General features: G+C 44.4%; 1 protein-coding gene and 1 long non-coding RNA gene across 4 annotated transcripts in view; one reads left to right on the top strand and one right to left on the bottom strand.

Moving 5' to 3' along the window:
• NOLC1 (nucleolar and coiled-body phosphoprotein 1) overlaps window positions 1-24424 on the top strand; it is a 35271-nt gene that overhangs the window by 4863 nt on the left and 5984 nt on the right. For 2 of the 3 annotated variants that reach the window (XM_053305761.1, XM_053305760.1), the window contains exons 3-10: window positions 4368-4492; window positions 6589-6695; window positions 8329-8497; window positions 10018-10136; window positions 12188-12341; window positions 13024-13152; window positions 16436-16519; window positions 20938-21057. In XM_053305761.1, the coding sequence (XP_053161736.1) occupies window positions 4368-4492; window positions 6589-6695; window positions 8329-8497; window positions 10018-10136; window positions 12188-12341; window positions 13024-13152; window positions 16436-16519; window positions 20938-21057 (1007 nt within the window). The remainder of the gene's footprint in view (window positions 1-4367; window positions 4493-6588; window positions 6696-8328; window positions 8498-10017; window positions 10137-12187; window positions 12342-13023; window positions 13153-16435; window positions 16520-20937; window positions 21058-24424) is intronic. The other variant, XM_053305762.1, reaches the window with a different exon arrangement.
• LOC128349456 (uncharacterized) lies at window positions 58-24175 on the bottom strand. Its single transcript, XR_008318816.1, has 2 exons — window positions 21977-24175; window positions 58-615 (listed from the first exon to the last, which is right to left on the bottom strand). It is a non-coding gene; the product is annotated as an uncharacterized LOC128349456 (long non-coding RNA).

Genomic DNA, 24424 nt, shown 5'->3' with positions numbered 1-24424 from the left:
AGTTGGAAAATGGGAAGGGTAACACCAAATGCAGTTACGAAACACAAAAAAGAGAAGTACCTAATAAAGTATATTATAATATCAATGGTAAGAGAATATATACATGTGAGGAGTAATTATACAGTGTACAATATCCCAATGGTTAATAACACAAAAATCATAATGCTGAAACAGCAGAACAAAGCAAAGTAACCCAATGAATGATGACACAGTTATCAGAATACTGGAAGAGACAGATGGCTGAGACTTGCAGTGCTTATGTAAGGTTTCAAATGCTACTTGAGTCAGAAATGTGTCTCGATCTCCAAATATTTTGGAGATCACTGTGGCTCGGGCTAAGAGAGTTGTAATCCAACAGCTGGAGGGCTGAAGTTGTGTGTAGCCATCTTGAGCTCTGCAGGCACCCTGTGGTGGAAAACTTGCATTTTGTTCATTTTGGGAATGGGGTGGAGGGGCTGAAGTGTAGGCGTTTTGCCTTAGAGCAACAGAATGGTTGAGACTTGATGGTCTTGTGGAGTCTTCCAGCTCTGAGTCTAAGCATATGCTGGAACATGTGTGTGTACTTCAGGATGTCTTCACTGTCTCATTTTTAAAGGTGCAGGGCCATCCTTGTATCTGAAATTACATGAAGTGGAAATATTGCAGTTTGTGTTGAAGAATTACATTCAAGGGTACTGGCACGTGTGATTCTCCTACTGTGTTGACATTCATAGGCACATGGCCGTGATGCTGGTCCTTAATGTATGGTTAATGAGGTGCTTCTCTAGATCCTGAAATTATATGTACCAGAATGAAAGCTACAGATAGCCCACACACATGTTAGTCTGGGAGCATAGTGTGGAAAAACCTGTTCCATGGCAAAGTTTGTGAGAAATTTTATACAGGTGATTTTGTTTGACTTGAAATGCTATCTAGAGGAAGAATTACCATGGTGTTACACTTGCAAGTGTGGCACCTGGCTGTCATGACATCATCGAGATGGCTACCATCACATGCATATTAAACCTCATTATCTCAGTTACTATTTGGCCAGTTTTGTTTTGTAAGGTGTCATTGGAAAGGTATTTTCACAAGCTACAAAACATGACCATATGATTTCTGGTGAATATTTTGGCCTTTTCTTTTACATACCAAAAAAGAGGAGAAAAAGGTTTTAACACCAATGTTGAATTAATTGGGATCCTGGCTTAGTCTTAATCAGAGTAGACTGACTAAAGTAATGGGAATTCATTGGCTCAGGACACACTTAAATACCATTATTTCAATGGGTCTACTCTGAGTAGGACTAAATCGAGATCCTGGCTATTGTGTATAGCAAGGCTGCTAGTCTATGCTGTATACACTTTCCTGGGAATAAGCCCCATCAAACTCAACAGGGCTTACCTCTGAGTAGATATGAATGGGATTGGTCTGTATGTAACAATAGGACAATTGTTGAAATTGGATTCCTTTCCTTCCCAACAAGTCATTGATAGACTCTAAGCTCTTTTACAATAAGGTACTATATACTAGGCCTGTGCATGAGAAAAAAAAGTCAGATCAGCTCTGATATGATTTGATTCAACATAAAAATTGTTGGAATTGGAATTGGCGTGTGTGTGTGTGTGTGTGTGTGTGTGTGTGTGTGTGTGTGTATATATGCATGCCGGCATGGGCGAGCTGCGAGAGTTCAGGGGAAACAAAAAATCGCGGTTGCGGGCCGGCGCAAAAAGGCCAGAGGAGGTGGCAGTGGGATGGTCTGGCCTGGCCAGGCCGTCCTGGGTGGGGAGGAGGAGACGGCCAGCTGGCCGCTGGGAGGCGAAAGCGGTGGGGCGGCCTAGCCTGGCCGTCCCGGTAAAGGAGAAGGAGGCAGCCTCAGCTGGCCGCTGGGAGGCAGCGGTGGGGTGGCCTGGCCAGGCCGTCCCGAGCAAGGAGGAGGCGATGGGGGGGCGGGGGCGGCAGCAGCGCCTCAGCTGGCCGCTCAGCTGCCGGATGAGGAGGCGGCAGCCACCGCTGCCTGGTCTGGCCAATGAAGGGGCAGCCTGTCACTGTGTCGAGAGGGGGGGACGGGGAAAGAGGGGAGGGGCAGGAGGAAGAGGGAAAGAGAGAGTGGGACAGGATGCGGGGGGGGGAACAGCCGGCCCCAAAGAGCGCACAGATGCTCTTTGTGGGTCGGCTAGTGTGTGTGTGTGTGTGTGTGTGTGTGTGTGTATGTGTATGTACCATTATATAGTTGGATCATGTCATATTTTCAGTTGGGAATTCTAACAGATCAGATTCTCCCCCATAGAGATCAATAAGAAACAAAATTTGATAACAATTCTGGATAGTTTGTCAGAAAGCTTTAGAATTTCACATGGTGGTAGTACATGAGAGCACTATGTGCATTGAATTTGAAGGTAATAGGCCAACACATTGATTTTTAATAACTGTAAGAAAAAAGTTTTTAAAACAAGTGAAGGGTGCTATAAACAGCTTGTTTTGTGGCAGAAAGTTACAAAAATGCAGGAATTGAAGCCCCTACTCCGATAGTTGTTGATGCTCTGTTTGGAGATAATTGTGCCTTCCCTTCATATAACTTCACCATGAAACTACATATGTGTTTAGCCTGCTTTCCAGTAGGCTTATGAGATCACCTGGCATTCTGTGCATGTGTCTGTCCATCCGTGTGTCCCCCAAACCTATCAACTTTGCAACACATGGACCAAAATGAACCTAATCGTGTACAACTGTAAGGACACCTCAGCGGCATAGTTTGGGATGATGTCATTCTCCTCGATCCAAGATGGCGGAGGTGCAAGTGGGCTAACTTGTGAATTGCCTAACCGATTTGAACCAAATTTGCTACAGATGTAGGGTTACATAGGGATGTCCGTGTGGTGTGTGATGTCATCCACTCCAAGATGGCAGCCATGTGAACATCTGAGGTGCAAGCGGGCTAATTTGTGGACTGTCTAACCAATTTAAACCAAATTAGGTACAGTTGTAGTGACACACAAGGACACCTCAGTGGTGTGGTGTAGTTTGTGATGATGTCATCCACCTTGATTCAAGGTGGCGGAACCATAAAACTTTTGATGCGCAAGAGATCTAACTTGTGGACCTCGATTTGCACCAAATTTAGTCCAGATGTAGAGACAGTGAAAGAAAAGTAGGCTAATTAATTATTACTAGAACAACTTGTTTAAACTTCTTCCTCACACATTAGTGGAGTAGGAACTGTTCCATGGTTAAAACACCCCTGAGTTCATGACCCCTGAGAATGTGGACAAGTTGCTTGGAATGGTGTGGCCTACCACCTACCCTCTTGATCATTGCCTGACATGGCTTATAAAATCTGGCAGTATACAGGTAGTGTGTGCACACATGCATTTAGAATGGGGCCTTCCTGATTTAGCCTGAGCGGGATCTAAAATTTACTGAGCAGACATGAAAAAACTTGTGAACACACACACATGCGCACGCCTTAGAGGGAACACTGGCTGGCAGGCGGGGGGAGACCCCACTGCAGCAGCACGCCTTATTCCCCCCTTGTAATTTTTTAAATGTTAGGACCCCTGAACTGGCCCTCAAGCCGGCTAGAGGAGGGTGAGATTCAGCTAGAGCCAAACCATGCCCATTTCGATGGCAAACCAGCTCAAGGTTGATCCAGTTCATACATCCCTATTCCTTGCTTGCTTGCAAGTGTTGACTATGCCTGGCTGAGCAAAGGGAATGAGGGAGATCTTCCAAAACTTGCCTTCTATATTATCATTAGCCCCCACATGGAAGATACAGAGAAGCACCACACATGAACTGCTGAGCCCCAAAGAACAAAATGCTTCTGCAAAGTTCCCTCCTTTTCTGCCCCCACTTCTTTCTCCTCAGCTGTCATTAGAGAGGGGGGAGGGGGAGAAGGAGGGATCTTTGTGAAGCCCAAAGCAGTATGTTTTAAGGAGTTGGCAGTTCACATGTGTTGGACAGTGGATCTCTACACCTTGAAGCACCGACAATAGTGTCTGCCTAACACCTCTCCTTTCCTCATGCTTGTTGCTACAAACAGCCAGTTTCCCAGTAGGTTCCTCCTCCTTTCAGAAGAGATAACTGGGAAAGGCTGCTGGTCTGATTTCAGTCATGTACCAAAAGCAAAGGAGGAAGGGGGCGATCTATCGGCTCCACCTGGTCCTGTATTCCTAACTGCCTGTTTGCTATTTTTCTGCTTGGGTGCCTCATTGCCATTCAAGATGAAACGACTTCTCCAATGTACAGTTAATAGAGGGAAGGATCTGTATCTATAAAGGCTGAATAGATATCTGAAATGGGCATACACCTTTTCTTCTCCTATTGAAGTAACAGAAAATCCTGCCCACAGAGTAATACAGAATAATGACCCTAAAATTTCTCCTCAGATCACCTGAAGCCAAAAAACGACAAGCTTTTCCCAATGGCCCTCCTGCAAAGAAGGCAAAGGAAGAATCTTCATCCAGTTCGGAGAGCTCCAGTGAAGATGAGAAGCCCCCAGCCAAAAAACAAGGTGAGGCTTGCTAGCTTGTTTCTGGTGCAGATTAGAGATGGCAAACATGACTCAGATGACCCCTGCTGCTTTCACAAGCTTGTAAGTAGTCCTACTGTTACATCCACATAAGAAGAGCCCTGTCGCATCAGACCAAAAGTCTGTCTGGTCTATTGTTTCATTTCCAGTGGTGGCTAACCAGATAACCTCCAGGAAACCTAGAAACAGTCCATGAAGGCTACAGTCTTCTCCATTGTTTGCCTCCAGTTCTCAAAAGCTGGTGTTTCTGGGGAGGATGTACTTCTTGCCCCACTGACAAAGCTGAGAGAGCCATAATTGTCACTGACATTAGTGAAGACAGCTTCATCAAGCCCACCCAGCCTGCAAGGATTCTAACAGCCATCAAGCCACCTCTGTCAAACCCAGACATTATCTGTTCCTCTCTTGGAATATATTCTCGGTGTTTTCAGAAAGTGTCTGTTCTTTCCCTCACCACTGAGAGAGCCAGAATCAGACATCAGCTGTGGGTTGGGAGAGTGTGTTCCTTTGTGCTTGACTTGGAAGCAAGACATTGGTTTATATCCTGTCTTTTAGCCCTGAAAAAGTTGCAAGCCTCCCAAGATGGCTTGCAGAAATCAATTAAAACACGAGAAAAACAAATCCAAAATGTTTAAACCTGCCTCTGCTGAGACTAATCAGCTTCATTCAAACAAGAGGACCTAAATGGCAGAAAGAGAGGATATAAATCTGTTAAGTAAAAATGGTTTTCTTCTTTAATCTCTCATTTTATATCTTGATTTTGCTAGGAGGCAGGTAGTTGATTAAGAAGCCATAAATTCCTCTTTAGTGCAGACCATTGTAAACTTAATAGTTTCTGTGAGTGCTAAAATATATAAGTGTAGGTCTTGCACTAGGAAAGAAGTGCCACCTTCTGGGTTCAAATAATCATATTACAGGAGAGAAACTAGTTGTAGTGACCAGTCTCCCCTCCTTCTAAAGAGTTAACCAGAAGTGAACCCTTGTCTTGACTGACAGGCTGGTGACCTACAGAGATCGCCCAGTCAGTCCACTTGGGCGGAAGGGGACCTAGAGAGCTGTTGCTGGGAGTTCTGGGAACAAGAAAGGAAGTTATTTGCTGGAGGAGCCAGGGGGCATGTGGCAATGGAGTTTGCTGCAACAGGATGACTGCAGCTGTAGGAAGCTAGAACGGCAGGGACTTGATTCTCAACATTAGTTTGGTGAATTCAAGGAAAGGAAGTCTGGGCTTTGGCTTTGGGAAGATTAATTTAGGAAAAAGTTTGTTTATTCAGACTTTGCGTTAGAAACTTATATTTTTTTGTATGTGTGCTTTGTATATCCCTGATACTGTTCTTGTATTGTTTACCTGCAACGTAATTAAAATAAGAAACACTAGCCTACACCCAACCCACCTAGGGCGTTGCAAAAGACTCTGTAAACATCTAAGTGTGCCTAAATGCAACCTAAAACTGAAGCCTAAGACAACCTATTTTTGTAACCTACTAAGTATTTTTTAATGTATCTAAAGCTAAAAGCCTCAGACAGAAGCAGTCTGTAGTAATGGAATAAAACTGTTTTTTGTTCTGTTCTTTTTATAAGCGTCTCAGAGTTGGTTTAACTCAGGAAAAGGAGGGGGGCAGAAAAGGGGATTTCTTTGGTGCAAAAGTGTCCTCAAGTACTCAGCAGTTTTTCTCATCTCGTGTAGGCATACACGTGGAAGGTTTTTGTATTTGTCCAATACCCAGTTACAGAGGGGCCTTGGATTAAAGCACCCAATCCACTGGTCTGGTTCTCTGCAAGCTTTAGGGTGCTTGGTGGCAGCATTTTAAATCTACTGGAAATATAGAAAGGTTTTATGAGAAGCCCACCCAGGCAGCCCAGCAGGGATGACTCAGCATTTTCTTTCCCTTACATGTGCTGCCTCTGAGACGAAGGCTTTAATTTTGCACTAGTTATTTGGGTTTAATCTACAATTTCAAACCAGTTTTAAAAAATTGGTTGACTGCTGTCCGTCATGGTCTACCAACGAGATAAGAAAATGATGCTTGATTTTTGGATAAGTATGTCTCAGTATCTGCTCTTTCCCTCCCCACATCTAGTCACTAAGCCAGCCTCTGTTCCCAAAGTGCCAGCAAAGGCAGAGAGCAGCAGTGAGGACTCTAGTGACTCTTCAGACTCTGAAGAAGAAAAAAAGAAGCCAGCAAAGGTTGGTGCATTACCCTCACTTTTCCCAAGTGCTACTCCCTAGAGATCGTCTGGAAAGTCGAACTGAAAGAACCTCTTGAATAGTCTGTGGGATGTTCTGCTGTACGCTTTGCCTGGCCTTAATGAAGAAATAAATTGTGATGGTTTTTCCCCCAGGACAAAAAGTAGTGCAAGAGCAAAGACCTACTGCTGTGACTTTCAGCATTTGTTATATTTGTGCTCAGGTATTTATAGAGTACGGTCCATCCAAAATTAAAATAGTGGAGCAGGTAGTTTTGGAGGAGAGCTGGTCTTGTGATAGCAAGCATGAATTGTCCCCTTTGCTATGCAGGGGCCACCCTGGTTTGCATGTGAATGGGAGACACGTGTGAGCACCATAAGATATTCCCTTCAGGGGTTGGGGCCACTCTGGAGAGAGCATCTACATGTTTGCATGCAGGAAGTTCCAAGTTTCCTCCCTGGCATCTCCAAGATAGGGCTGAGAGAGACTCCTGCCTACAACCCTGGAGAAGCTGCTGCCAGTCTGTGTAGACAATACTGAGCTAGATGGACCAATGGTCTGACTCGGTATGAGGCAGCCTCCTTTGTTCCCATGGATGTCAGGACAATAGATATTGTGGGAAGGAGAAGCTAAGGCACATGAGTCGTGGGAATGAGTTTGCAGTTGATTATATGCTCATGTAAGAGCAGGAAAGGAGAAGTTAGTCTGGTTCTGGAAATAATTGGATAATGAAGTGGGGCTTTGAGGATTTAGTTAAAGGAGGCAATGGAAAGCCGTTCAGACATAGAAAGCAGCAGAGCTCAATGCACAGAGACATCTTGGTTGTTAGTGTTATGCTGCATATTCTTCCTTTAGTGAAGTTTGAAAGTAGATTTCAAATTTCATTCCAGGGAACACGCAATAAAAAAAACTGGTAATGGTAGACAAATTTTTATGTAAGAGAGTTTGCCCATTTCTGTTGTTTGTCCTCTGCAGTGCCCCAGGGCAGAAGAGTATGGAGTGATTTAGGCTGCCCTCTCACTTCATATGGAGCAATGAAAGGGTCTAGCAAGCCTTGCCCGTGAACTAAACATGCACTCTAGAATCCATCCCAGTATTCTCTGCAATGGATCCCCTTGCAGGTGTGCAGAAGTTCCTTGGCAGACATGGATTCCTTAGCTGAAGTTTGAAAATCACTGGTTTAGGATATATTACATACTGTATTTGAGATTAAAGGTCATAACTTGAGAATATCAACTATGGATGCTAAATGAAAACACTGTGATTATTCCTGAAGCTCTCTGGCGTCTGCTGAAAGTGGGCTAGCTCACGTTCTGGATTTGGGAAATTTACTACCTATTCTGGAAGATGCCAGTAAATAAACACAGAGCAGCTGGGAGGTGGGTTCATGTGCTTTTGTGCTGTAAGGATAGCATCTGTGTATCCTGACAAAATGTAGAATGAATGGCTGTTGGGAAAGAATCAGAGTGGAATACTGGCTCTAAGCATTTTGGGAGGTCAAACAAGGCTGTACCCCAGGTTGTGCAGGTAAGGCCAAGCAAGGTTCTAGTTCATACAGGACTGTAGTCATTACATAAAAGATAACTAGCATAAATGTAGCTATATGGTTTGTGTTGTTTACACCTCTTATTAGAAGGGAGCAGCACTCCAAGTGAAGACAGCTACCCTGAAAACAAAGCCCCAAAAGAAGGCTAGCAGTTCTAGTTCAGATTCCAGTAGCTCAGAAGATGAAGGAGCTTCAAAGAAGAAGCCACCAAAGCCAGCGGGAGTCAAAAAGGGAGTACAAGTATCTTCTAAATCAGGTACTTATCCTGCATTACACATGGCATAAGCAGGAAGGTTAGCAAACAACTTCTTAAACAAATTCTTTGAGATAATTTTGTTAATGAGTTGAGCAAACATGTGGCAAGAAGCTTGTATAAAGCCTTGGCTGAGGAAGATGGCTACCCCTACTCTAGAGTAAGGAAGTAGATCATTGGCTTTCTTCTCATCCCCCCCCCCCCAGCTCTCTCTAATAAAGCACTCCTTTTTCAGGCTGTACTAGGAAAGGTATTGTGGCTCACAGCACTTGGGAAAGAAGAAAACTTTCATTTAATTGCTTGTCCTGTGCAAAAGGCTTGGAATGGGTCTCAAAAAGCTTTTCAGCCATACATCTAAATAAAAATATGAAGTTGAATTTAAAGACATGTGTGCAGAATATAATCCTCCCTCTTGCTTAAGGGCTCTGAACCTCATTGTTTTTCAGACAGTCTGAGACCAGCTCCTGAATCATATATAGTGCTGTAGAGATTCCATTTAAAGTGAATTAATCTTGCAGAAAGCAGTAAATGTGGCACACACTAATTTGGGCTTCTTTATGCTATTGGAGAGTTCCATTAGGGGTGTGCATGGAACCGCGGAGCTGCGGTCCGGCACTGGGGTAGGGGGTCCCCTTAAGGGTGCGGGAGGGTTTACTTACCCCTCCCGCCGCTTTCCCCCCTCTGGTGCCCGTATTTCATGGAATAATTGTACTTACTATTTCCTCGAGCGCCCCTTCACCGGCGCTCTGCTGCAGCGATTGTTTTAGTAATGGGGTGGCAGGATACTTCCCTGCCGCCCCTTCCTCCGCTTGGCGTCATGGCATAAAATGCAAAAAGGCTTTAAGAAGCCTTTTGTGTGTGCGCGCATGTACTTAAGTAAACAGAGCGGCAGGATATCTTCCTGCTGCTCCTTCTCCCGCTTTGCTGCACTTTGCAGCAAAGCGAAATGGAAGAAGGGGCGGCAGGAAGATATCCTGCCACTCCGTTTACTTAAGAAAGTACGTGCGTGCGCACACACACAAGGCTTCTTAAAGCCTTTTTGCACTTTATGCCATGACGCCAAGCGGAGGAAGGGGCGGCAGGGAGGTATCCTGCCACCCCATTACTAAAACAATCGCTGCAGCAGAGCGCCGGTGAAGGGGTGCTCGAGGAAATAGAACAATTAATCCATGAAATACGGGCACCGGAGGGGGGAAAGCGGCGGGAGGGGTAAGTAAACCCTCCCGCGCCCTTAAGGGGACCCCCCACCCCGAACCACCCAAATCCGAACCGCCCAGGTCCGGACCGGTCTGGAGGCCTGTAGAATGGCCTCCGGATCGGTCCGGGCACATTACTAAGTACCATTGGACCCACTGTACAGTACAGGAAGTTACATTTGGGAAAAGGGCAGTAAATTCCTGCGGTGTGAGGGTGCACAGACACACACCTTTCCTCTTTCTTTCTTTCTTATAGCTAGATTTTATGGTTTTGATTGTCTGCTGTTTTTGTGCATGGAATATTCTTTGTTTTATCACAATTGGCAGCAAAAGTTGCCAAAGTGGTACCCAGACTTACCAATGGCAAGGCAGAAAGTAGTAGCAGTAGCAGCGGAAGCAGCAGCAGCAGTGAGGATTCTGACAGAGAAAAGGGTGCACCTGTCAAGGTAAGCAATAGGTATTTTGTGGTAGCTACAGCTGTATCTGTGTGCTTACCATTCAGTTGGTTGGTTTGGGTTCTTTTTTTGTTCAGAGCTATGCTGGTTTCACAAGTCTGTAAGGAATGCATTTTTCTTTTTCTCAATTGTCCTATTGAAATGGAATGCCATTATAATAAAAGGTGAGCTGTGGCACTTTAAAATACTTTAGTACTGTGATTAGAGATGGGAAGGCCTAGAAAACCAGAAAAATTGAGGGGGGCATAAAATGTGTAACAAAGGGTGTTTTGGCCTTTGCTTTCCCAAGCATCTTGCTTGATTCACATTCCTCCATCTTCTGCAGTGTGTGAAAGAAATTGGTCTAGGTTTGGAAATGCCTGAGCCAGATCAAGAAATGAGCAAACATGAAACAGTAGAGAAGTTTGTCTCAGTTCAGGCAATTTTCAGAAGTCCATGAAAATGATAAAAATTAAGGATCAGAAGAAGCAGAAAGTGGCCCACAGACCACACAGTGAGCTGTGCACCCAGGATGGGTGTAAGCTAGCTGGTTCCGCAGCACTTACCAGTCCATGGTAGAAGAGGCTCCATGCCAATGATACCGTGTGTCGTTGCTGCTGTACCAAATACCATTGGGAATGAGAGTCGGGTGGAATTGCAACGACACAAAGCGTTGTTCTCATAGAACCTCTTCCATCTTTGTCAGAAGCACCCATGGTCTGGTAAGTGCCGCAGAACCAGCAAGCTTGCATCTCTCTTAGATGTACAGCTACTTGTGGGTGTGTGAGACACTGCTGATAGTGAGAGCTCAGGAAATGAGACTGATAAGATCAAGTTTCATGTGGTGAAAAATTGTATTCAAGAAGTCTTAGTCTCCCTCCCCCCATCTTCTCTTTTTCTGAAAATGAACACTTTCTGTATTTGATACTAGAGCAGACAAAATCCATAATAGTGTTCTTTATTTTACTCTGTTTCTTTACTATAATGTTTCTTCTATAATAGTTTTTTGTTTTGATTTTTGGCTGCTTCTCATACACTGGCAAAAACAGAGAGATGCTGGATTCCTAGGAGTTTAGCAGCTTGTAGTTCTTTGGAACAAAAATTAATAACACTTAAAAGTAAATTCAGTTTGTATTTACTGTTTGAATAAACGATATTTCAATGTAATATACCAAACACTATCAATGTTATTGTGCAAAGCAGGTTATACATAATAAATTTTATGTTCCCAAAGAAAAAAAGTGACTTTAGATCTGTAAAAGGCACTAAGAAAATTGGATATTTCAATTTTTACGAAACCTTTACTTTTTTTCAGGGGTGAGGGTGGAGTGGGAACTTTCTCTGTATTATACCTGCAGCTGTTTTTTTTTGTTTTGTGGTGTGTGTGTGTGTGTGTGTGTGTGTTTTTGCTTTGCTGGCCCTTTTAACAGACCCTTTAAGTAAAAAATTTGTTTCTTTACATTTTTGAAATTTAATACAATTTTTCATGAGGCATCTGAAAAAGTGGGCTCTGGTCCACAAAAGTGTGTGCCACAATAATTGTCTTCAGATAGCATCCACAGTAATACCTTTGGAAGGGCATTTTGTGGTTGTGGTGCTCCACAAAGTTGCACTATTGCTAGCTGGAGAGAAACTACCTGAATGTATATTTCTCAAGGAGTTTCCTATTTGCACATATGTGGGCTTGTTTGAGAGGTGGTGCTAGTGGTGAGTTTCTTTGTCCAATGTCCATGACTTTATGCTTGCACGACAGCATTTATGCTAGCACAAAACTAATCTGGATGATATCCAATGTCTTTTAAGGAGTCACACAACTCTGTTTCCTGAAACAGATTAACACAGCTACCCCTCTGGAATACATGTCAGTGGTGGAACTTTAATAGCACTCCATGTCCCTGGCTTGATACTTTGTATTTGATACTTTCCTGTCCAATGCATGGTTGGACAGGAATGAGTAGCTTTGAATGGTGATCAGACTTTAAACGTTTCACTTATAATGAATGGGTGCTGATAGGGCATTTCCCCCCTTTAATAAGAGTGGACATTTTTCCCCCTTTAATAAGAATTCTCCTAAGAAAACTCCAGTGTCCAAATCTGCTCAGCTGTCCCTGAATAAAAGCAAAGCTCCGAGCAAGCACCAAAGCAGCAGCAGTAGTAGCAGCGAGGATTCTTCTGACAGTTCAGAAGATAAAAAACAAACTTCAAAGTCCAAGGCTGGTGAGTTACTGATGAGGGGCATATATAGAAATTTGTTTCTGAGAAACTCTGTTTTATGACAATTATATTGCACACTTAAGGAAAAGCACAATTGTTGTAGTTTTAATATATTAGTTGCTAAAATTGACTTGCTACTAAGCAAATTAGTTCATCTATATAGGAAAAGTATGCATAAGAATTCTGAGAGATCAGAGGTTGTAGAAAAGACAAATAGTTGTTCATGTTCAGTTAATTAAGTCAATGAATGCAAGTGCACATACTCAGTAGTAGCAGTCCATCTTTCAATTTTACTATGATTTAGGTTTGAAGCATCATTTTTGAATTTAAAAGAAAAAGGCGATTTTCATTTTGTTTTGATCTGATTATTCTCAGCACAGAATGTGAATGTAATTTCCTGATGCTGAATATTCACTTCTTCAATGCATTAGAAAAAGGCTGTGCTGTAGAATCCATTATGAAATCTTTGCTACATGTAAAATGCAATACTACTTTTAAAAACAAAACCCCAAATGCTTCACAACTTATCTTAGCTTTTTAAGAGCTAAATTATAAAGAAAGTGTACAGAGAAAGCATAATATATGCATGGTTTTATTGGTAATATGACTAACCATGCATGTTTTTTGCTTTTTGTGTGAGCTTGGTGGTTATACTTTGTTCTTGATCTCATCTGTATCTGTACAGGAAAGTACAGTGCTGTGCCACCCCCTTTGGCCATAGAGTCAAAGAAAAGAAAAGCACAAGATGTTGCTGTAAAGACTGGCAAGAAGAAGAGTGATGGCAAAAAGGAGCAGGTTGCCAAAAAGAAAACAGGTGTGTATGAGAAGAAGGAGTTATGAATCCTAGTGACTAGTTATCCATATTGTTTCCAATGTGAGAAACAGATTCTCTTTATACAATCCAATTTTGAATAAAGTTGGACTGTGAAATATTTCTTTTACATTTCCTCTCCCTGGATTCAGTGTTATGGCTTGATAACTTTTTTGTCCATAAAAATGAGAGAGTACCTCCATCTTGCTTGGATTCAGCTTCAATTTATTATCCCTCATCCAGTCCATTACTGCCTGTAGGCAGACATTTAGGGGGGCTGTGCCATTTCCTGAGCATGATGTCGTGGAGAAATAGATTTGTGTGTCATCAGCATATTGATAGCACCCTGCTCCAAATCTGGAGTTGATCAGGCTACCACCCAAGGGAGGTTGGAAACTGCTCTATTACCCATCACTGAGAGCAGGGCAGGCTGCTTAAGCAAAGGTCTTACAATAGTCTCCTTCAAACATGGAGGCATCCTGCCCTTCCTCAGTGAGGCATTTATGATATAATCTAGGCCAGTGCTTCTCAACGCTTTTGGAGTCATGGACCGGCACATTATTCTTGTGCTGTTTCCTGGACCAGCAGTTAGTAAGGGGGTCACCCCCCTCGCATCCACTCCCAGGCAGCCCCCCCAAAACAACTTCGGCCAGCTCTCCAGAGCTCATTTTCAGGCAGTCTTTGCTAGTTTCAGGGCTGAATGGGGATTTGAACTCGGGTCTCCCTGTTCCTAGTCCAGCACTCTAACCACTATACTTATTTACTTATATTTATTAGTAGTAGTGTGCACGGACTGGTTCAGAGGCCATTCTACTGGCCTCCTAACCGGTCCGGACGGGGTGGTTTTGGTTCGGGAGGGTTAGGGTGGGGGGTCCCATTAAGGGTGGGGGGGGCTTTACTCACCCCTCCCGCGCTTTGCAGCTTTGGCGCCATAATTTTTTTTTAAAAAAAAAAGCGGCTGCAGAATCGCTCTCCGCCCGCTCCTATGGCTCCGGGGCTCCTTCTTGTTTTAAAAATCGGGCGGCAGGATACTTCCCTGCTGCCCCCTCAGCCCCCTCAAGCCATTTCGCTTCTTTAAATCTCGCCCGGACCGAGTCCGACCACGCTCGGGCGGGCGGCAGCGAGATGTCCTTCCGCCCGCCCGCCCCCTTCCCTGCCGTCTGCGAAGTGCAGGAAGCCTTCTATGCGCAGAAGGCTTCCTGCACTTCGCAGACGGCAGGGAAGGGGGCGGGCAGGCGGGCGGACATCTTGCTGCAGCCCGCCCGAGCGTGGTCGGACTCGGTCCGGGCAAGATTTAAAGAAGCAAAATGGCTTGAGGGGGCTGAGGGGGCAGCAGGGAAGTATCCTGCCGCCCGATTTTTAAAACAAGAAGGAGCCCCGGAGCCATAGGAGCGGGCGGAGAGCGATTCTGCAGCCGCTTTTTTTTTTTTTTTAAAGAATTATGGCGCCAAAGCTGCAAAGCGCGGGAGGGGTGAGTAAAGCCCCCCCGCCCTTAATGGAACCCCCCACCCCAGTGCCGGACCGCAGCTCCGTGGTCCAGTGCACACCCCTATTTATTATTCACATAATAAACATGGTCCAATTGTCTCACAGGGATTCTGGTAAGGGAGATAGTACTCTGATGGATCACAGCCACTCGGCACACGCCCCACCCCCTTCCCCATACCTGCTGCACCACTGAGTACCCAGTAGGGAGGAACTCAGCCCATACTGGGCCACTAGCTTCCCCCAGCTAGGTCTCAGTTATACAAGCCAAGTTGACTCCCTCGTCCATGATCAAATCATGGATTATTGTGGTTTTATTTTGAACCAACCTGGCATTGCAGAGGAGCAAGGTCGTTCTGAGGGTGATTGGAACTACTCACTGAAGCCTGAGAGCTGACAGGACAGCTGGAAGGGGAAACCTCTATTACATTTCTGGTCTGCCTTCCCCTGTAATGGCATGCTGACCTGCTAACACCAAATCTTCTTTTCCCCACCACTACTGTAAAAGCTGCTCCAGAACCCCCAGAAGTGCCCCTATTCCTCCACCTATACCAGAACCCTGACACATAGCTGTAAATAGCCAGGCAATAAAAGAGAGGCTGGCACTATAGGGAAAGGGTCCAAGAAAATAAATAGGCCTCAGGCCCACCTCAAAAGCCAGCTTTGGCAGCCGCCTGCAAGTAAGCTGTGCCAGAGGCTGTGCCCCTGTTGCTGCTTTCCCCCTTTAAGGGCCAAGAGTTGGAAAAGCCCTGCCCACAAGAGCCTGCCTCCCATCTGTGAGGCAGAGCTGACCCAGCTGCCCAGTATCTGTGCAAATTAAGGAAGGCAGATCAGCCAAGGAGGAAAGGGGTGGGAGAGGGAGCCTCACACAAAGCCAAGCCTGCAGCCAAACCTTCCCACCCAAAAGGAAAAGGGGGAGAGATGAAACACACACACACTTCCCAGCATCTCCTTTACCTTCAAAGTACCTCCTAGTTGCCCCACTAGCTCTGCCCTCTCTTCTTATGGGCCAAGACTTGGAAAAGCCCCGCCCACAGAAGCCTGCCATCCACCTATGGGGCAGCTGCCCAGTATCTGACCAAATTGAGGAAGGCTGTTAACAAAAGGAGCTTCTGCCAGTAGTGCACCAAAAGTCTGGATGTCACCCAACAACAAATTCTTAAAAGTTCTTATTAATATGTTGTTACTTGCAATCTCCCTCATTAAAGTACAATCTAAGAAACACTGCTTGCTTAATGTAAAATTTGCTGATTAATAAAATAGACTGTTGCATATTTTTTTTAAGGTTCTTAATGTTCTAAAACATTATGAAAATGATTATTATTAAAATGACTGTATATTAGCACAGATTGCACACATGGTTTTCAAAGTGGGAGGGCAAACCATACTGGGCAGCATCCAGACTAAGCTAGTCATTACTGAGACTCATTGAAATTAATGTGACTTTAGTTGCTCATTACATACTTGTCTCACTGATTGCTATGATGCTTCACCATGACTAGTCTGGATGCTTACCAATATCTTTGACAACATTTAAAATAAATCTCTTTTGAGTTCTAACACTTATAAAATGCTTTTATACACATACACCATTCACATGTATAAATACTCTGTTCTCTGTTAGTGTTTGCTAAGCTTATTCGCAAATTTCCTGCTTTCTCAGAATTAGACTACTTGGTGTCAATGTGTAGGAAGCCTCCTGATCTCAGATTGATATTAGCTTCTAATTGTCTCTTGGAAAGAAAGTGTGGTAAGAGCATTGTTATTTTACTTTTCTCTCTCTCTTTTAATTTTACTGTAGGACCTGTGGCTAAACAACTACCTGCCTCCAAATCCGCTGCTGTTTCTACTCAAAAAGAAGATACTAGTTCAGAGACTGAATCGGGTGAGTATCTCAGGCACAAGCAAGTTCCCTGGATTCCTATTATTCATTCATTCATTCATTCGATTTATATACCGCCCTTCCAAAATGGCTCAGGGCAGTTTACAACAGGATAAAAACAATTAAAACCAATTAACAATGAAAATCAAAACTATAAAAATAGAATAAAACCAATTTAAACATTCAAACAGCTAAAAACCCTGGAAAACCAGGGCAACAATTTAAAACAGTTTACAGTAGTTTAAAAACCCTGGAAGGCCAGGCCAAACAGATAGGTTTTAAGGGCTCTCCTGAAGGCCAATAATGAACTCAAATTACAGATTTCTGCCAAGAGTGCATTCCACAGCCCAGGTTTAGCTACAGAGAAGGCCTGCCTCTGAGACACTGTCAGATGAACCAGTGGTAACTGGAGACGGACCTCCTCAGATGACCTTAATGTGCAGTGGGGATCATGCAGAAGAAGGCACTCTCTAAGATAACTCAGACCTAAGCCGTTCAGGTCTTTAAAGGTAATAACCAGCACTTTGTATTTTGCCCAGAAACATATTGGCAGCCAGTGTAACTGTTTCAAGACAGGCATAATATGGTCTCTCCAGGTTGTCCCAGAGACCAATCTGGCTGCCGCATTTTGAACTAACTCAAGTTTCCAAAAGACTTACAAAGGCAGCCCCACATAGAGCACATTGCAGTAGTCAAGCCGGGAGGTTACCAACTGAAGCATCACTGTTTTGAGGTCATCTTCTTCAAGGAATGGGTGCAGCTGTCGAATCAGCCGAAGCTGATAGAAAGCACTCCTGGCCATGGCCTCCACCTGAGATACCAGGCTGAGGCCTGGGTCCAGGAGTACTCCCAAGCTGCGCACCTGCTCCTTCTGGAGGGGAGTAATCCCATCCAGCACAGGAAGATCTAACTCACCCCTCAGATTCTGAGCCCCCCTCAATCTTGCTTGGATTCAGCTTCAATTTGTTATCTCATCCAGCCTATTACTGCCTATAGGCAGGCATTTAGAGAATGAGTGCCATTTCGTGAAGATGAAAAGGAGAAGTAGATTTGGGTTTCGTCAGCATACTGGTAATATCCAGCACCAAATCTCCTGATGACCTCACTCAGCAGTTTCATGTAGATACTGAAAAGCATTGGTGAGAGAATGGAGCCTTAGGGACTCCGTATAACAGTTCGTGTTTTGAGGAGCAACTGTCACCAAACTCCACCATCTGGAATCTACCCGAGAGATAGGAGCGGAGCCACTGCAAAGCAGTGCCCCCTATCCCCAACTCCCCCAGGCAATCCAGAAGGATACCATGGTTGATGGTATCGAATGCTGCCGAGAGATCCAGAAGAACCAGCAGAGTCACACTCCCTCTGTTGGTTCCTTGGTAAAGGTCATCCATCAGGCCGACCAAGGCTGTCTCAACCCCATAGCCAGCTCTAAAGCCAGTTTGAAATGGGTCTAGATAATCATTTTCCTCCAAGACTGCCTGGAGCTGGTCAACCATCACCCTCTCAATCACCTTGCCCAATCAAGGGAGATTGGAGATTGGCCTGTAACTATCCATCGCTAAGAGGTCCAGGGAAGGCTTCTTAAGGAGTGGTCTAACCATTGCCTCCTTCAGACAAGGAGGCACCCTGCCCTCCCTCAGCGATGCATTTATGATATTAATTAGGTCTTCTCCAACAATCTCCTTGCTAGATAGAAGCAGCCAAGTTGGGCAAGGATCCAGAGAACAGGTGGTAGGCTGCACCGCCCAAGCAGCTTGTCCACATCCTCTGGAGTCACAGATTGAAACTGATCCAATCTAATACTGCAAGAGGGATCGCTGGATACCTTCTCCATAGACCTTGCAGAAATAGTGGAGTCCAAGTTGGCCTGAATACAGAAGATCTTGTTTGCAAAGAACTCATTAAAAGCATCACAGCAGAACAACCCCGGGGACTGATTTGAAGTAGAAGGAGCAGAAACTAAACTCCTCACAACCTGGGATAGCTCTGCTGAGAGTGAACCAGCAGTCGCAATGCTCATAGACCAGAATCTGTTTTTCGCTGCATGCACCACCATCGCATAAGTCTTCAAATAGGTCACATGCTGCATCCTGTCAAATTCGAACCAAGTTCTCCTCCACTTGCGCTCTAGTTGCCTACCCAACTGCTTCAGCCCCTGGAAGAGAGCTGGTCTTGTGGTAGCAAGCATGACTTGTCCCCTTAAGCTAAGCAGGATCTGCCCTGGTTGCATACGAAAGGGAGACTAGAAGTGCGAGCACTGTAAGATATTCCCCTTAGGGGATAGAGCCGCTCTGAGAAGAGCATCTAGGCTCCACGTTCCTTCCCTGGCTTCTCCAAGATAGGGCTGAGAGAGATTCCTGCCTGCAACCTTGGAGAAGCCGCTGCCAGTCTGTGTAGACAATACTGAGTGAGATGGACCTATGGTCTGACTTAGTATATGGCAGCTTCCTATGTTCTTATGTTCCCTGCAACTCCTCAGTATACTAAGGGGCCATTTTTGAAACAGGTCAGAAGGGACACTTAGGAGCAATCATGTCTACTGCCCTGATGAGTTCCCTATTCCAGGTTCCCACCAGGGCATCGACAGAATCACCGGCCACATCAACATCAAAGTCCTCCAAGGCCTCAAAAGGCCTACTGGGTCCAGCAGCCTTTTTTGGACGGACCATCCTAATAGGTTCACCACCCCTGCCGGGGTAGATTGCAGCTGTGAAACCAACCTTAACCAGGTAGTGGTCCGTCCATGACAGTGGGAAACTACCAGATCCCCTACCTACGGAACACATCCTGATCTGAACAAAAGACCAAATCAAGTGTGTGGCCGGTAACATGAGTTGGTTCAGAAACTAATTGGGATAGGCCCATAGTTGTCATGGCCGCTATGAACTCCTGACAAGCCAGCCCCAAAGTGGATATTGAAGTCCCCCAGCACCAAAGGTCTAGGAGACTCCAACACCAACTCCGCGTCCAGCTCCATCAGCTCAGTTAGGGAGTCAGTTGGGCAGTGGTGTGGACGGTACTCCAAGAGAATCCCCAATCTATCCCTAGTCATTATGTAACCTTTACTGAGGAGAACATTTGGTCTTAAGGATTCCATGAGAGGTACAGGGGTATTTTCCACTGGAGAGATTACCCACTGTTTGCTCTTTATGTATTCAATTGGTGCAGAATTCATGGGAAAAGGAATGCCATCTGGCAAGTAAGCAAATAGTGTAGCTTGATACTATTATTTTAGTAAATGCTCCAAGTTGAAATAAATTTAACATCAAACCTGAATGGCCTAGTTTGTAATGACATCATGTACCCCAATCCCAAATGGTGGCTGCATGGAAATTAGGTAGACTAATTCTTATCTGAACTGCTTGTTGTGGAATGAACCAGGCATCCCATTATGTGGAACACTTTTCTAACATACTATGTGGACTGTATTTAGGGAAGCTTTTTTTAGTCTTTAAGTCTAAATTGAGAAATTACTAATATTCAGATAAGTGTTTTACTGCTTATTTTTATTATCCTTGTATTCACTTGCAGTTTCAATTTTTTGCCATGTTCCTATCCTACACAGACATACATACTTCTGTGCCAATAAGGCATATCCCTGAAGCAAAGAAGATAAAATGGCATCATGGCCACATTACCTCTTTTCCATTCTCCCTGCTTAGGCTGTCATCGGGAGTGGACTGCATGGTATAATGTAGTGCTTCTTGCAGATAACTTATGTAAGGGTAACTGCATTTGTCTTTCATGTTGCCCCTCACAGACACTCCTTAGAGCAGGGTTTCTCAACGTGTGGGTCCCCAGATGTTATTGGACTTCAACTCCCATAATCCCCAGCCCCAGTGGCCTTTGGTTGGAAATTATGGGAGTTGAAGTCCAATTACATCTGGGGACCCACACATTGAGAATCTCTGCCTTAGAGTTAGGGAAAGTAGAGGCAGAGATTTTTGTGCTTGTCTTTTCTCTCACAGGAAGATGAGCATTGGGACTCATTCCCTGCCGCCATCTTCCTTGAACCCAGAGGGACACAGCTCTACCTGGCAGGTGACACGTGCAGACTGGCTTCCTCCTTTTGTAGCCTTAAAGCTTCCTTTTTAAGATAAAGGAGATGAAGGGCGAGTGTACCATGTATTTGCCACTCTCTTTACTCAAATACAATTGCCACTTGCTCCAAGACAGCTGATGAGTAGCTCATTAAGCGATTTTTGTGCCATCAGGCTCTGCGCTGTGGTAGCTACTTATTTTGCTTTCTGGTGCTTGCTCATTTCCTCTCTGTATTCATGAAAATTCAGTTAGAATTTCTGTTTATAGTCATAGCTGTACAGTATATTCTGCCTTTAAGCACATATAATTACTATAGAGCTAGCCTCTGAGGTGACATTCAACATGTTAGTGCTCATGGGGAATGTATATTCCTTGCCCAGATTCCAGCTCTGAAGAAGACAAGAAGGTGCTGATCAAGCGCTCTGCCGGATCTTTTGCAGCAAAGGGTACTACTAAACCAGTGCAACAGAAGAAAGGAGCTAGTTCCTCTGATAGTTCAGGTATTGTTTCGTATTGACCATTTCTGGCCCAAGGGCAAGAATAATATTTGGTCTATTTTGCCGAATAGTTGGGAACTCTGGAGTAAGTTCTGAACGAACAAAACAAAAACCTTGCCAAATTATAATAAAGCAATAGTATAATTATAAACCAAATAATTATAATTTTAATTATTTCTATAATTATAATTGCTTCATAATTATAAAGCAAATAATGCAGCTTCATCATATTTGCATAGGACTGGAGGTTTTATTTTGGGTACTTCTCTGCTAGAATTGTTAGAGTGCAATGGATAGTTGAAATTCAAAATATTGGTCAATAAGAGCAACAGTAATGTTATGAGAATGTCCTAGGCCCTTATTGCTGGGAACCTGAACAGACAGGTGTAAGTCAAAAAATTGTGCACAAGGCTTCAGACTCAACTCTTCATCTTTGATAGTTGAAAATGTACTGGGTTTTTTTTTTTGTTTGTTTTGTTTTTAAAGTAGGATTGTTGGGGCTGAGCAGAAATTATTACTATATCTGCAGATATTTATATACCGCTCTTCAACCAAAGTTCTCAAAGTGGTTTACATAGCAAAATAAATAATACACAGATGAGATGGTCCCCTGTCCCCAAAGGGCTCACAATCTAAAAAGAAACACAAGGCAGATACCAGCAACAGCCACTGGGAGGATGCTGTGCTGGGGCTGGATAGGGCCAGTTGCTCTCCCCTTGTTAAATATAAGAGAATCACTACTTTTAAAGGTGTCTGCTTAATTAGCAGTCATCTCTTCCAATTTCACATCCCGGGTTGGAACAGTTAAGCCTTCGTTTACATAGCCCTGCCCTGAAGTTTGCTCCCTGGCTAGGAAGCTGAGCCGTAGCTGTGCCATCATCCAGTGAAGCCAATTCAAATCGCTCTTTCCTAACAGTTTTACCTGAACTTGTTTCTTCATTTTGCTGCCTTCCCCAGATCTCTGGATGGCCTCAACCTACTTTCTCTTCCCAGACTTGTTCGAGTGTCTTTCGATCTTTGCCCCACTTCCTTCTCCAGTTCTCTGGGCTGACTCAGTTTTCTCTTCTCCCCCAAACTCATTCAGATCTGTCATGGTCTGTCCTCTGTTCCTTCTCCAGTCCTCTGGACTGACCCGAATTTGCTTTCTCTTCCTAGACTCATTCAGGCTTTCCCCTTCCTTCCTTCCTTCCTTCCTTCCTTCCTTCCTTCCTTCCTTCCTTCCTTCCTTCCTTCCTTCCTTCCTTCGCTCCACTTTCCCTTCAGTACTTTGGACTGACCCCAGTTCACTTTCTTTACCTGAATTCATTGGGTCTGTCTTTCTCTTCCCTCTGCTGTCTCTCAGGAGCTTTTCATTGACCCTGCCTTCTCTCTTGCCTGATCTTGTTCAGGTCTCTCTCTATCCACCTTGCCCTTCACATCCTCCACCCTCTTCCCTTTCCCCAGTCTTCAGTATAGCACATACATTTTAATAGCCAGGATGTCAGAAGTCAAGTACAAGAGAATCCTGTTATTCACAGGCGTTGTGTTCTGTCGGGGCGGGGGTGGGGGATAGTGAATCCACAAATAATGGATAATGAGGGCTATGGAAGGGGGGGTTGGTTGGTTCCCAGACTGCCCCAAAATTTCTGAAAATAAGTGCCCCCCCAAAGAATAATCTTCCAAAGTGCCCTACCATATTCTCCACCATGGCAAAAATCAACCAAAAATAGCTGTGTTTCCCCCGTTTTTGTTAAAATGAGCCATAATATGGCTCCCAAAAATAAAATAGTGGCTGGAAATGATCTCCGAGGTAGTTTCCAGTCACCCCCAACCTGCACATATGCAGGTTTAACCATCCGCCTCCCTGGGTTTTTCCTGCATATACCAAGGTTGGGTGCTAACCACGGATATGCAGAACTGCAGGTGCTGGACCCACGAATAATGAGGTCCTCCTGTATTAGCGCCCAGATACGTGAACCATCTTACATGTTCTGTGTAATGCCCTGCATGTTCTGTTTTATTCAATTTGCACTTTGTGTTCAATAAAATACATTTCTATTCAGATTTTAAGCCTGCGGTTGTGACTTTCTGGGAATCTGCCTGCCTTATAGCTGTAGCCTAAAATATCCCCAAGGGGGCGCAACAGCACCCCCTCGTAACAGTTCTTAGTCATGACTAACTTAGTCTGGATCCTGCCCACTGCTTTTATAAAGGGTGGCTCACTTCATTATTCCCTCATTATTTTAATATTGTTTGATCCTGTTAGCTCCAGCAGAGGTGCAAGGTTGTTTCAAAGTTGATAAGACATGTAGCTCTTGCTATTCTGAAACAATTTTTATAAGATTCATCAGTCATGATTCAGAATCTCAAGATTTTGCAGTATTTGATCAGTAAAATTAATTTGTGAGTCATTCTAATTTCTAATGAACAAGCATGAGAGATGCATATATCTTGCGTGTCAGTTTTGGTAGATAATCGTGTGATGAACCGTACCCTGACTGTTACTCTGGGATACTGCTAGTGGCAGGTGGGGTGGTCTATGCCCAAAACTAGAGAGGTTAATAACTTGATGACTTTGTGGACCCATTTTACTGAAAATGATGTTCTTATCTCTTCTCCCCTTTATCAAGATTCTGCAACCACCATCAAGCTCCTCTTGCTTAGGTTTATGTCCTGACAGTTCCTTAGTAGTATAGCTGAGGGCTGCATTGGGAGAAAGTATAACTCACTGGACACAGAGTGAAGTTTATGTACAAGCAGCTTAAAGGTTTTTCTCTGCCAAAATAGGGCTTTTCACACGTAATGGTGTATGTAACAAGATCAAGACTTGGCTACAGAGTATATAATAATTTGATGTAAGGTTTTATGACCGCTTCACCCACTGATAGACATTCTACACCTATGGACAGATAGTTAAACAAAAAGTTTGACTGAGGTATCCACAACTGGATTGTCTATCACCTATAGACAGCGCTTCTTTTCTACCCTGTACCTCCCCGGAACCCCACCAGTCCCAGAACAGACACTGTCTCCCTAGAGAGCCTCTCTCTCGCCTTGCCCGTCGCTATCTCCTGGCTTCTCTGAGCCCTCTCTCTAGCTCTGGCTCTTTCCAGCCCTATCTGACTCTCTGAGCTTACAGAAAGGCCGCTTAACTGCCATACGCTGCTCCATTCTAAAGCCCCTCCCTCAGGAATCCCACCTGGCTGGCGGTTCCTTGGGCTTCAAAAGATGATTTGACAGCTCTGGTGCTGCTGCCAACCGTCACAAATAGCAAGGGCAAAGATTTGAGAAATAGTATCTGACTCTCACAGGCTTTCCTAATTGAACTCCATCCTGAAATCCTAGGCTTTTCCTTCTGTTCTTTATTTGGATATCAAACACTGGCACCCAG

The sequence above is a fragment of the Hemicordylus capensis genome, chromosome 3 (genome assembly GCF_027244095.1).
Source record: "Hemicordylus capensis ecotype Gifberg chromosome 3, rHemCap1.1.pri, whole genome shotgun sequence".
Lineage (NCBI taxonomy): Eukaryota > Metazoa > Chordata > Lepidosauria > Squamata > Cordylidae > Hemicordylus > Hemicordylus capensis.
Note: the sequence above shows the minus strand (reverse complement) of the source record. Positions and strands in the feature narration are given on the sequence as shown.